General features: G+C 39.6%; 1 protein-coding gene across 1 annotated transcript; it reads right to left on the minus strand.

Annotated features, from left to right (window-relative positions):
- Positions 1–5,914: 5,914 nt before the first annotated feature.
- On the minus strand, positions 5,915–11,494 carry LOC127081622 (uncharacterized). The gene is made up of 2 exons (XM_051021863.1): positions 11,362–11,494; positions 5,915–6,648 (listed from the first exon to the last, which is right to left on the minus strand). Exons 1-2 carry the CDS (start codon positions 11,492–11,494, stop codon positions 5,915–5,917), a joined length of 867 nt encoding a protein of 288 aa, XP_050877820.1.
- Between the last annotated feature and the right edge of the window lie 420 nt (positions 11,495–11,914).

The following is an 11,914-nucleotide window of genomic DNA, read 5'->3' on the forward strand; positions in this document are numbered from 1 at the left end:
AATCATGGCAAAGTGTGGTTTAAACTTCAAATGAGCATAACTTTCAAACCAAAACTCCAATTTGAGTGGTTCTTTTTGCATATTTATCCTTATGACATGTATTTTCCAAGCATACCATCATTTGACATAAAATCTCATTTGCATGGCATTGGCTCACTCATGAAGATTTTGGGAAGAAATTGCATAAACTCATTTTTGTGGAACATATGCATACCAAATCAATTCAAAAGTGTGCATGGGATGTTTTTAAGGCATTTTGGACCTTGAACATGCACTGCTCACGTGCATGAAGGTGCATGAAGTAGAAAATGCATTTTTGCACAAACACCACAAAGCTCACTAATCACATTTGCATTTGCCCTAAACACTTCTTAAACATGATTAACATGGAGTATATATGCTTAATCATAACTGTTTTGCTCAGAATCATCAATTCTAGATCTAGAATCACCAAAATCTCAAAAAAAAATCTCACATTTTTTCCAAAATTCTTCAAACCTAAACACTTTTCATTGATCCATTCATCATTATGAAGCATAATTGAGCATTTTTGAACGTGTGAGCAAGAGAAATCGTGGCTGTATTGTTCATGTTCATAGCTTGGAGCATCCATGGTAATTGAAGATTGAGCTAGATTCGTGTGCATTCAAGCTTCCAGTTCATCAGCATTTACTTCAAGAAGCATATTGGAGAAGAATTAGAGCATCAAGAACCTTGGAAGCACGTGATTTCATTTCTGCTCATCAAGAGGTTGGTTTTTCGACCTCTTTAATTTTCCAATCCATTATGCTAGTTGCATAGATCTTTGAATGGTGGTAAATCTGAGCTTTGAATGGAGTGATTTGGTGCTGATTTAAGTTAGTTACATGTGATTCAAGTTTTGATGTAGATTTGTAATTCCTTCGATCCAAGCATATTTTGATGTTTTTGCATGAATGATTTGTGGATTCTTGATGTATGATGCATAATTATTCGAATGCTGTGCTCATTTTTCATTTCTGGAATAGTTTGTAAAAATCTGGAAAAGTTGGATGAAGATCTTCATGATCTTCATCGTGTTCTTCATATTCCAGTTTTGCTGGAGATTTTCCTGCGAATTTTGCCATGAAACGCATATGTTTTCCTACAGATTTTGCCATGAGTTCATGTGATTACCTGCGGATTTTTGAAAGCCATGCAGCGCGTGTTTTAGGGTTTCATGGTCAAACGCTGTCGTTTTGAGGATTGGCGCGCATGTAGTTTCAAATGTGCACATGGATCGAATCCGGCTGAAGCCATTTCTCAATTGCCTTGCATTTTCTCACTATTTCCTTCACATTTCCATGCTTGTTCCATTTCATTTTTTAATTTCTTCCATGAACTTCTAAAATTCACAATAAATTGAAAAAATCATCCAAATGACCTCCAATTTTTTGCATTGTGATCCTTATCTTGTCTATTATTTTTTGATCATTAATTTCAAAATTGTGCTTGGATGGATATTTTTTGGTGCTAGCATGTTTGAGTACATGTCCATATTTGACCTTGCCTTGGTTATCATGTTGTGAAATGTTGGTCTTTGATCCAATGAATGTGAAATTTTGCATGCTATAACTAGACATATTACTTGACATTTTGGTGTTGATTTGGTATTTTTATCAATTGTCATTTCTGTTTTATGAATGTGCTAAGTTGGTGTGACAATTTGTGTCACACCTTGTGATGTTCAACTTGAATGATGTGTTTGCCATGCCAAATGATATCCAATTGCCCTGATTTTTTATGTGATGCATGTTATAGATGTTGTGATTGATCATGAATTTTGTTGGAATTATTTGAATCATTTCTGATTTAATTGAGATTTTTCATTCTGGTTGGTCACATTTGAGCTTTAAAATTGCCTTGAACTTCAATTGATCATGAAATGCTTTTGGTTAATGATATTGATATGAGACCTTTTGGAATGTTTCAAGATGTGATTGAAGTTGATTCATGTTAAATTTCATGTTCTGTTTTGAATGTTTGACCTACTTTTGACCCTAGGCTTTGACCTAGTGGTTTGGACTCACTGTTTGGATTGTGGATTTCAGGTTAAGAAGCACATTGCCATGGTTGGAGTGGTTCACTCATTTGAGTTGATTAATTGGTTGATGATTGGCTAACTTTGTGTTGTTTTGTAGGTTGATACCAATTCATTTGTGTTTGAGCTTGTGCCTTGCACATTGTTGCCTGATGCTTTGACTATATGTCTGATTGTATGATTGACTATTGTCTGTCTGTTTGTTTGAATTGTAAACTGATTAGTTTAGATTTTTCACAGGTACCTAAGTTGCTTTGAGTTCTTTTGAACTTGCTTTTGCTTTGCTTGGTTGCTTAACCACTGAGGTATAACTCTCTGACTTCATGTAGTCTGGAAGACCTGTCCTGTTATGTGGGCAGGCACCTGTCTGAAGCCCTCCTTAAGAGGCAATGCTTGTGTTTGTTTATTTTGTGCCAAGCAGCTGAAGACCTCTTAAGAGGCAACTGGCAGATAAAAGGGATATGCAATCCATCCCCTGCTATTCAGTTGTGTCATTCACCTTGCTCACACACCTTGTGTTGATGCATTGTGAATAATAACCCAAGATCATGTTGAGTCAGTCATCTGTGGAGAAGAGTTCCTACATTCTGAACTCCCACACTTTCTTTTTGAGTCAAACTCTCACAGGCCAGGGATAAGAGCTGTGAGGTCTTACCCTCACTTCCCATTTCATCTGCTTCACCCTAACTCTCAATGTTAGGGTTAAGAGCTAACTACACCCGATTCAAGTTGGCTTGTGTCTCACAGCCTAACCTTGTATGAGCCCAATTGTTTGCATATAGTGTGTGTGCTTGCTTATTTGTGCTTGTATGTGTTTGCCTGTGCTGTTTAGGATAGCTTGCTCCCTGTGCAAGTTAGATAGAAACCTTAACATAGGCATCGTATGCATGACAACTTCTAGGCTCGAGTCGTAGTCTCCCTAGTGGTTTGTGTCTCCCTTTGTCTCTGGTTAGGACAGAAGTTCTTTCCCTGTGTAGGGGAACTAAGTCGCCCTGATCCTCATACCAGATGAGGTACGTAGGCAGGAGATGAGATGATCTCTCCGGGCGCCCTTTTTCTTTTTCAACCCCCTTTGTGTGTGTTTGGAGTCTGACATAAGTCCAGCGATTGGCAGTCGGTTTCCTGTGTGGGTTTGTTTGTTGGAGTCTGACATAAGTCCAGCGATTGGCAGTTGTTTTCCTGTGTGTGTTTGTTGGGTCGGAGTCTGATGTAAGTCCAGCGATTGGCATTCGGTTTCCATGTTTGCCTGTTTGGGTGGAGTCTGACGTAAGTCCAGCGATTGGCAGTCAGTTTCCTGTCTTTGTTTTGTTTGGCGTGCGTTAGCCGAGCTACGAGTGTTCTGATTCTTCTCTGGTTAGAGAAGATACGTATGCATAGGATGCGACATCCTAGCGAGCATGTTTCCCCCTGTCCCGAACTACGTCGACTCTGATGTCTGTGCCTGATAGACTACGTAGGCCCAGAATGTGATATCCTACTGAGTTCTGTTTCTTTTGTCTTTCTGTGTTTCCTTCCAGCCTTGTGCAGTTTGTGAGCAGTTTTTAGCAACCTTTCTTCTATTCTTTTGTGTGTGGATCCCGTCGAGTACGACGGATGCGTAGGGGTGCTAATAACTTCCCTTCGCATAACCGACTCCCGATCCCATCTCTCTTTGGTCACGAGACCATGTCTTTTCCAGGTTTACTTCGAGCGTTTCCTTTTCCTCTTTTGGGATAAATAACGCACGGTGGCGGCTCTGTTGTTTCGTTTTTCCCGCCGGTTTTTCGCGTAGTGCGACACTGTGTAGAACTGGATCTCTCTTGCTTTAATTCGTGCTTGATCTTGCTTATGGAGCTTGTAGAAGTGGATTGAGAATTGTGCAAGGCTTTGGATCCTGGAGTTTTTGAATCTCCAAACAGTGATGAAATTCTGGTATCAGATATAAGATGTCGAAGGTAATGTCACGACACTGATATCTGGTTATAAACAATGGATAAACAGAAACAGAATGGTAAAGCAAATAACACAAGCAATTGTTAACCCAGTTCGGTGCAACTCACCTACGTCTGGGGGCTACCAAGCCAGGAAGGAAATCCACTAAAATAGAATTAGTTCAAAGACTATCCGTACACTTCACCAAGTTACAGTCTTTCTCACCTAATCTCTACCGGTGCAATTTCTACCTAAGCACTCTTAGATATGAGAACCCACTCACTTCCCTTACAATCACACACCCGTGATTGAAAACAATAATCCCTTGTGAAAAGCAAATACTTTTCAATTACAATATTCTTGATTTTACTTCACAGTTTCAATCAAGAAGACACACTCTTGATCTTGCTTCAAAGCTTTGATCAAGAAGACAAATCAGTCCAATTCAATCATCAATGGATGACTTGAATGACCTACAGACACAAACCCTAGCTCTCTCTCTAAATTTCGCTCAGTCTTGGTTGTGTGTACAATCAGGTTTTCTAAGTCCCTTTTTATAGAAGTATTGGACACATTGAAAACCCTAGATATATTTTCCAATCAAATCTTTTCATATCAGCTGTAAAGATCTCCTTGGAAAATAAACAAATCTGGTTGATATCCCTGACAGAATGCGCCAGCTAGCCATATCTTCAATCAACCAATGATTGCCACTAATTGTGCAATCACAAAACACCAGACATTCATACTGAATGTTCTGTGTACAAGATGTCAAAATATCGGGTCTGACATCTGGAAAAATCATGCATAATCCAGTTTCCTTTTATAGCAGGTACAGCCATATCAGTTACCATGACAATGAGAATGTCAACTGAAACAATCCTGCAGCATATGTCTTCCATTTAAGCTCCAGCAGGTACAACCAATATCAGAAGCCCTGTCAATGTATGTGGCATTCTGAAACAATCCTGCTTGCAAATGTTCTTCATCTTCAGCAGGTACATAGGATATCTCATGTTAAGACATCACACAAGACATCTTGTGAACACTCTTTCTTTTACCAAAATTGCTACCAACTCTTAGAATCAACAAACTCCCCCTTTGGCAAATTTTGGCTAAAACATATATCTGTTCTTTTTGTTCACAAGTTAAACTATCAGCAGTTAAACCACATAACAGTAGTTTAATCAGCAGCAGAAGCAAAACAATTACTAGCTATGGCTACTAGTAATACACACATGCACAAGGGTACTTCTCCTCCCCCTAAATATGTGCAACAATCAGAATTACTAGTTATGGATGCAACTAGTAAGACACACAAATGCACAAGGGTACTTCTTCTCCCCCTAAATCTGTGCATTCATCAAAAACAGGCTCCAGCTCCTGTACCAGCCAGAATGTCATATGACATCTGCTACAACATCAACACCTGTGCACCATCAGCACCTGTGCACCATATCAATAATAGTTGTCCTTCTGATCAGCCACATCCAACTTACATATCAAGCACTTCTCCCCCTTTTTAGTCAAAATTGACCAAAGGTGACCAATCAGACAAAATAAATGTCTATTAGTCTAGCAGAGAAAGTCAAAACATATGTTATAACATTAAGCATGTTAAAACAAAAATCCAGGAAGTACACAACATCATTATACACAGCAGAAAGCTGAGACAATGAACAAATTCAAGGAACTCATTAAGAGCCCTAAATATTACAAAACAGGCATCATGAGGACTGCCACAAAATACAAAAACAGAAAGAACATCAGCTTTCCAAACAGCAACAATTTCCACCATCCCTTCCAGCTCCCCCAGGTCTTCAATACAGGCAGGAACCATTAATCAGAAGAAGAGGTATCTTCTTCACCTTCATCTTCATCTTCAAAATCTTCTGAGCTTTCACAACGGGATTGGGATCTTGTAATTGATTCCTTTCCAATCTTTTATCTTTCTTCCCTTTCCAGGCTACAGATGAGAACTTTTAAAGCCTCTTTTCTAGCTTTTGCCACCTTTATTCCATTGTCCAATTCCTTGCAGATCTCTTTCAGTTGGTCAATCAGACTTCCTTTGGGTGAAGACTCCCTTCTGGCAGATGTCATGACATCATTGACATGACTTCCCTTAAACAGCTTGTAATGGATGGACAAAGGGATTTTCCTCCTGCTAGGGATATCACTTGTCCTCAGGATTCCTGGTTGTTGACTCAGGATGATCCCACAGATGATAGATGGAAAAGCAATGGGCAGCTTTACAGCATTGGTGGAAGCATGTCTAATGGTTTGTTCAAATATGAACCTGCCAAAGTCATAGTTAACCCTTGTTCCAATAGCATGAATGATCCTCCCAAGAGCAATGGAGATGGTGGATATGTGATTAGTAGGAACCCAATTTGCAGAACCAATCTTATGCAAGAAGGCATACTTGACAGTTAGTTTACTAGTTGCAAGGTGTTTCCTACTGGGCCATTCATTAACTTGGCCAGCTGTAATCATCCTACAGATCTCATTATCTGTGGCCTCTAGATCTACCCCTTCATCAGTTCCTCTTTCCAGGAACCTGTTGATGATGGTTGGTGAAAGATTCACACACTTACCCCTAACAACCACTTTGCAGACCTCCCTGATGCTTTTTCCATAACTCTCATCAGGAATGTTTACAATGAATTCTTTGACTAGCCCTTCATAGCATTGAGGCAGAGCAGTCACAGTTTTCATAAGACCAGCTGCCTGGATTAGATCCATACTTCCTTTACTTCAACAATCTCTTTCCCTAATTCTCTTTCAACTGCTACCCTTCTTTGAGTGACAAACCTCCATTTGTCTAGGTGCTTAGCAGCTACTTTGTTGGAAGACTTCTTTACAGCCTTTCTTTTGTTAGAGGAGATGTCTGGAACATCGTCTTCAGAACTTTCACTGTCTTCCTTCTTCCTGACCTCTACTTTACTCCAAGATTTGGAGGGACCTATACTACCAACTGTAGCACCTCAAATTTGCACCTCCCATTTGTACAATCATTTCATTGGTAGGTCATAAGCATTGCATATCATGTTACATTGCATCAGTCAAGACTGATCAGGAGAATCCATCTGTGCAAGGCAACAAGAGCATTTTCCATGAAATCAAAGCCCTATGGTTGTTCCAATGAGCTTACATGACACAAGGATCATTTTGAAGCAACTTGGCCAAGTGTTGAAGGCTTAAAGCTCATCAGTACAGGTGCAAGTCATCTGAGGCCCATAAAAGTCAACAGAAGTCAACTGCAAAGTCAACTGTGGATTTGGAGGTGGGAAGTGGTTAGAGATACTTCATTCATGTTCAAACAAGTCTCATTTGACATTTCAAACACTCACATTGAAGAATTTGAAGTCAAGTCAAGACTTTCCCAAAATAGCAAGTGACCTGTAATTTGGAATTTCCAAAAATGGAAAGGTTTTGGACCAACTTCAACTCAATCTTACATCATCAAGAAAGCTTCAAATGAAATTTTGTCCAAAATGAAAGTTGAAGATCTTTCTCTCCCATTTCCAAAAAGTCCAAGATCATGGATTTATGATGTGTGGTTGAGGAGATATGATCCAATCATGGCAAAGTATGCTTAAAACTTCAAATGGGCATAACTTTTGAACCAAGGCTCCAAATTTGGTGGTTCTTCTTGCATTATTCTCATCATGACATGCACTTTCCAAATACCTCATTGCATAGCTTGAAATGTGAACATATGATGACATGCTCATGCATACTATTTTTGAAGAGGAATTTATTAAAATCAATTTGGGTGATCATATGCATAAAATATCCATTCCAAAGTGTGCATGGGTTATTTTTAAGTGGTTTTGGGCCTTATTCTGGTACTGTTCACGCATGCATGAAGGGCAGAAGGTGAAAATCCAATTTTGTACATACACCTTACAACTTGCTAATCTCACTTGGCTTTGGCTTAAACATGTTTTCAGTATCATTAGCAAGACATATATATTGTTAATCACAACTGCATTTGCCAAAAAACACAGTTTTCAGATCTAGATCTAGGAATCAATCAAAAATTTCTCTCATCAAGAACTTGCAATTTTCTCACACAAAAGCATTTTCTATTGATGAATTCATGCTCATGAGGTGTTTTTGAGGAGATTTGAACGTGAACTTAGAGGAATTCGTGCCAGTTTGGACCATACATGAAGCTTGAAGCATCCATGGAGTTTGTAAATTTAGCTGGTTTCACGTGTGCTTAAGCTTCAATCTCTTCACCAATCATCTCACCAAGCATTGTAAAGGATTTTTGGACCATCACCAGCCTTGAAACAAGCCAAACCCGAATCTGCTCTTCAAGAGGTAGGATTTTTGATTCTCATAATTCTCAAATCCATGTGTATGTTTGTGTAGATCTCGTGTTGTTGAGAATTCTGGTGAAAAAATCACTTAAAATGATGCAATATCCATGAAGTTATGCATGATTGAAGTTTGAAGTGCAAGAATGTTCTTCTTCGATTTGATCATGTTATTAGGAATTAGGAATAAATGTTTCTTGATCTATGATCCACGTGAAAAATGCTTTTGAATTCTATGCTTGTTTTTAATTTCTGGAGTGTTTGTGATTTTCTAGAAATCTGGACATGAACTTCATCGTCTTCATCTTGAAGAAGATGAAGATCATAGGTAGCCACGAGTTAGCTACGAATTTGCTACGAGTTCTTCATGCGTTTGCTACGAATTCTGGGAATTCTGGGCGCTAGGGTTTTTAGGTTGAAACGCCACCATTTTGCTTAGCGCGCATATTCAAATTCGGACCAGGTTCGATCCTGGCCGAGCGCGTTTTTTCAACTGCCTTGTATTTTATTCATTTTCCCTCCATTTTTATGCTTGATCATGTTTTGATTTCAATTATTTTCATGAACTTAGAAAAATCATATAAAATAGAAAAATGCATCAATTTCATCCCAATTTTTTGCAAAATGCTCCTTATTCTGTCTAGTTTTTTATGAGCATGAATTTGCAAGTTGTGCCTTGCTGGAAAAATAATTTGTTCTAGGATGATTGGATACATATGCATGTGTGATCTTTCCTTGCTTATCTTATTGTAAAATGCTCAAAAATAACCCAATGAACTTGAAATTTTGCATGCTGATTCTAGACACATTCATGGACATTTTGGCTTTGGTTTGACATTTTTCCCATGCTCCATTTCTGTTTTATGCTTGTGTTAACTTGGTGTGACAATTTGTGTCACACATTTGGTTGTCTGACTTGCACAATGTGATTTCCATGCCAAATGATGTCCAATGCTTCTGATTTTTTGTGTGATGGATGTTGTGGATGTTTTGATTGCTCATGAATTTTTCCAGAATTATTTGTATCATTTTTGTTTTGATTAAGAATTTTCATTCATGTTGATCATTTGGATGCCTTGAATTGGTCTTTGACTTCACATGCTTGGTACATGGACTTGCTTATTGATTATGATTTGGTTCTTTTTAGGACTTATTGTTGAGTGATTAAACATGCTTTGTGTTGAGTTTGAGGTTCTGTTTTGACTTTTTGATCCTCTTTTGACCCTAGGCTTTGACCTAGTGGTTTGGACTTACCATTTGAGTTGTGATTTCAGGTTCAAGTATACATCTTCATGAGTGATGATGCTCCTTCATTTGAGCTTGGTCCTTTGTTGTTATTTGCTAACATTGTGTGTTTTGTAGGCTTTGAGGAAAATTCATTTGTGTTTGCCTAATGCCTTGCACCATTGTTGCCTGATTGGATTTGTCTGTCTGTGTGATATTAATTGTTGATTGTTTGTCTGTACAGTTGAACTGATTGGCTTAGATGTTTCTACAGGTACATAAGTTGCTTTAAGTTCATCTGAACTTTGCTTTGCTAGCTTGTGGTTTGCTTACCACTGAGGTATAATTCTTTTGACTTCATGTAGTCTGGAAGACCTGTCCTGTTATGTGGGCAGGAACCTGTCTGAAGCCCTCCTTAAGAGGCAATATTTTTGAATGTTTAATTTTGTGCCAAGCAGGTAAAGACCTCTCAAGAGGCAATTGGCAGATAGAAGGGATGTGCAATCCATCCCCTGCTATTCAGTTGCGTCATTCACTTTGCTCACACACCATGTGTTGATGCATTGTGAATAGAAACCCAAGATCCTGTTGTGTCAGTCACTTGTGGAGAAGAGTTCCTACATTCTGAACTCCCACACATTCTATTTTGAGTCAAGCTCTCCCAGGCCAGGGATAAGAGCTGTGAGGTCTTGCCCTCATTTCCCTTTTCATCTGCTTCACCCTAACTCTCAATGTTAGGGTTAAGAGCTAAAAAACACCCCATTCCAGTTGGCTTGTTTTTACAGCCTAGCCTTGTATGATCCCAATTGTTTGCATATAGTGTGTGTGCTTGCTTTATTGTGCTTGTATGTGTTTGACCGTGTTGTTTAGGTTAGCTTGCTTCATGTGCAAGTTAGGATAGAAACCTCAACATAGGGATCGTATGCATGACAACTTCTAGGCTCGAGTCGTAGTCTCCCTAGTAGCTTGTGTCTCCCTTTGTCTCTAGTTAGGATAGAAGTTCTTTCCCTGTTAAGGGGAACTACGTCGCCCTGATCCTCATACCAGATGAGGTACGTAGGCAGGAGATTGAGTTGATCTCTCCGGGCACTTTCTTTTCCTTTTGTGTGTGTTTGTTATCCCTTTCTGGTTGGAGTCTGATGTAAGTCCAACGATTGGCATTCGGTTTCCAGTTTCTTCGTTTGGAGTCTGACATAAGTCCAGTGATTGGCAGTTGGTTTCCTGTGTGTGTTTGTTGGTTCGGAGTCTGATGTAAGTCCAGCAATTGGCATTCGGTTTCCATGTTTGCTTGTTTGTGTGGAGTCTGACGTAAGCCCAGCGATTGGCAGTCGGTTTCCTGTTTGTGTTTTGTTTGGCGTGCGTTAGCCGAGCTACGAGTGCTCTGATTCTTCCTCTGGTTAGAGAAGATACGTATGCATAGGATGCGACATCCTAGCGAGCACGTTTTCCCCTGTTCCCGAACTACGTCGACTCTGATGTCTGTGTCTGATAGACTACGTAGGCCCAGGATGCGATATCCTGCCGAGTCTGTTTCTTCCGTCTTTCTGTGTTTCCTTCCAGCCTTGTGCAGTGTTTGAGCAGTTTTTAGCAACCTTTCTTCTATTCTTTCTGAGCGTGGATCCCGTCGAGTACGACGGATGCGTAGGGGTGCTAATACCTTCCCTTCGCATAACCGACTCCCGATCCCATCTTTCTCTGGTCGCGAGACCATTCCTTTCCAGGTTTACTTCGAGCGTTTCCTTTCCCGCCTTTGGGATAAATAACGCACGGTGGCGGCTCTGTTGTTTCTTTTTCCCGCCGATTTTTCGCGTAATGCGACACCAACCCTTTTCTCTTTCCTACCTGTCCTTATCTCTGCCATACTCCTCCTCTTTCTCATTCTATTGGCTATACTTGTTTTCACAAGATTGACCAATGTGTCATCTTCTTCCTCAGACCTTTCTTCCTCAATGTCCTGAGCAGTATCAGGTGACATTCTAGGTAAGTTTTTTTCAAGTGAACACAGACCCTCAGCAGCTACTTCCTTTTCTGTTTTAGATGAGTTATCATCTTTCTCAGCTTGGCTTTTCACCTCAGGTGAGGTTTCCCTTATGGACAGAGGGGTAAAAATGTCCTTAACTCCATGCTCTTCGTTCAGTATGCTAGTAACTAGGTTTCTTATGATGCAATCAGTAGAGTGCATGTCCTCTTTATTAGGCGATTTTTCAGGAGTGTTACCTTGCTCAGCTCTAGTCATGGAAGGTGAGCTTGGAACGTTACTAGGTATCATACGCAGTGGACTTACTTCCATCAAATCTTCATCTAAGAATTCCATGGAGGAAGTTCTAGTATGGAAGGATTTTGAGCTAGATGTTGACGGATGTTGAGACATGTTGTTGAACTTTTGAGAAAACTT

This window comes from Lathyrus oleraceus, chromosome 5, assembly GCF_024323335.1.
Source record: "Lathyrus oleraceus cultivar Zhongwan6 chromosome 5, CAAS_Psat_ZW6_1.0, whole genome shotgun sequence".
In the NCBI taxonomy this organism is placed as follows: Eukaryota; Viridiplantae; Streptophyta; class Magnoliopsida; order Fabales; family Fabaceae; genus Lathyrus; species Lathyrus oleraceus.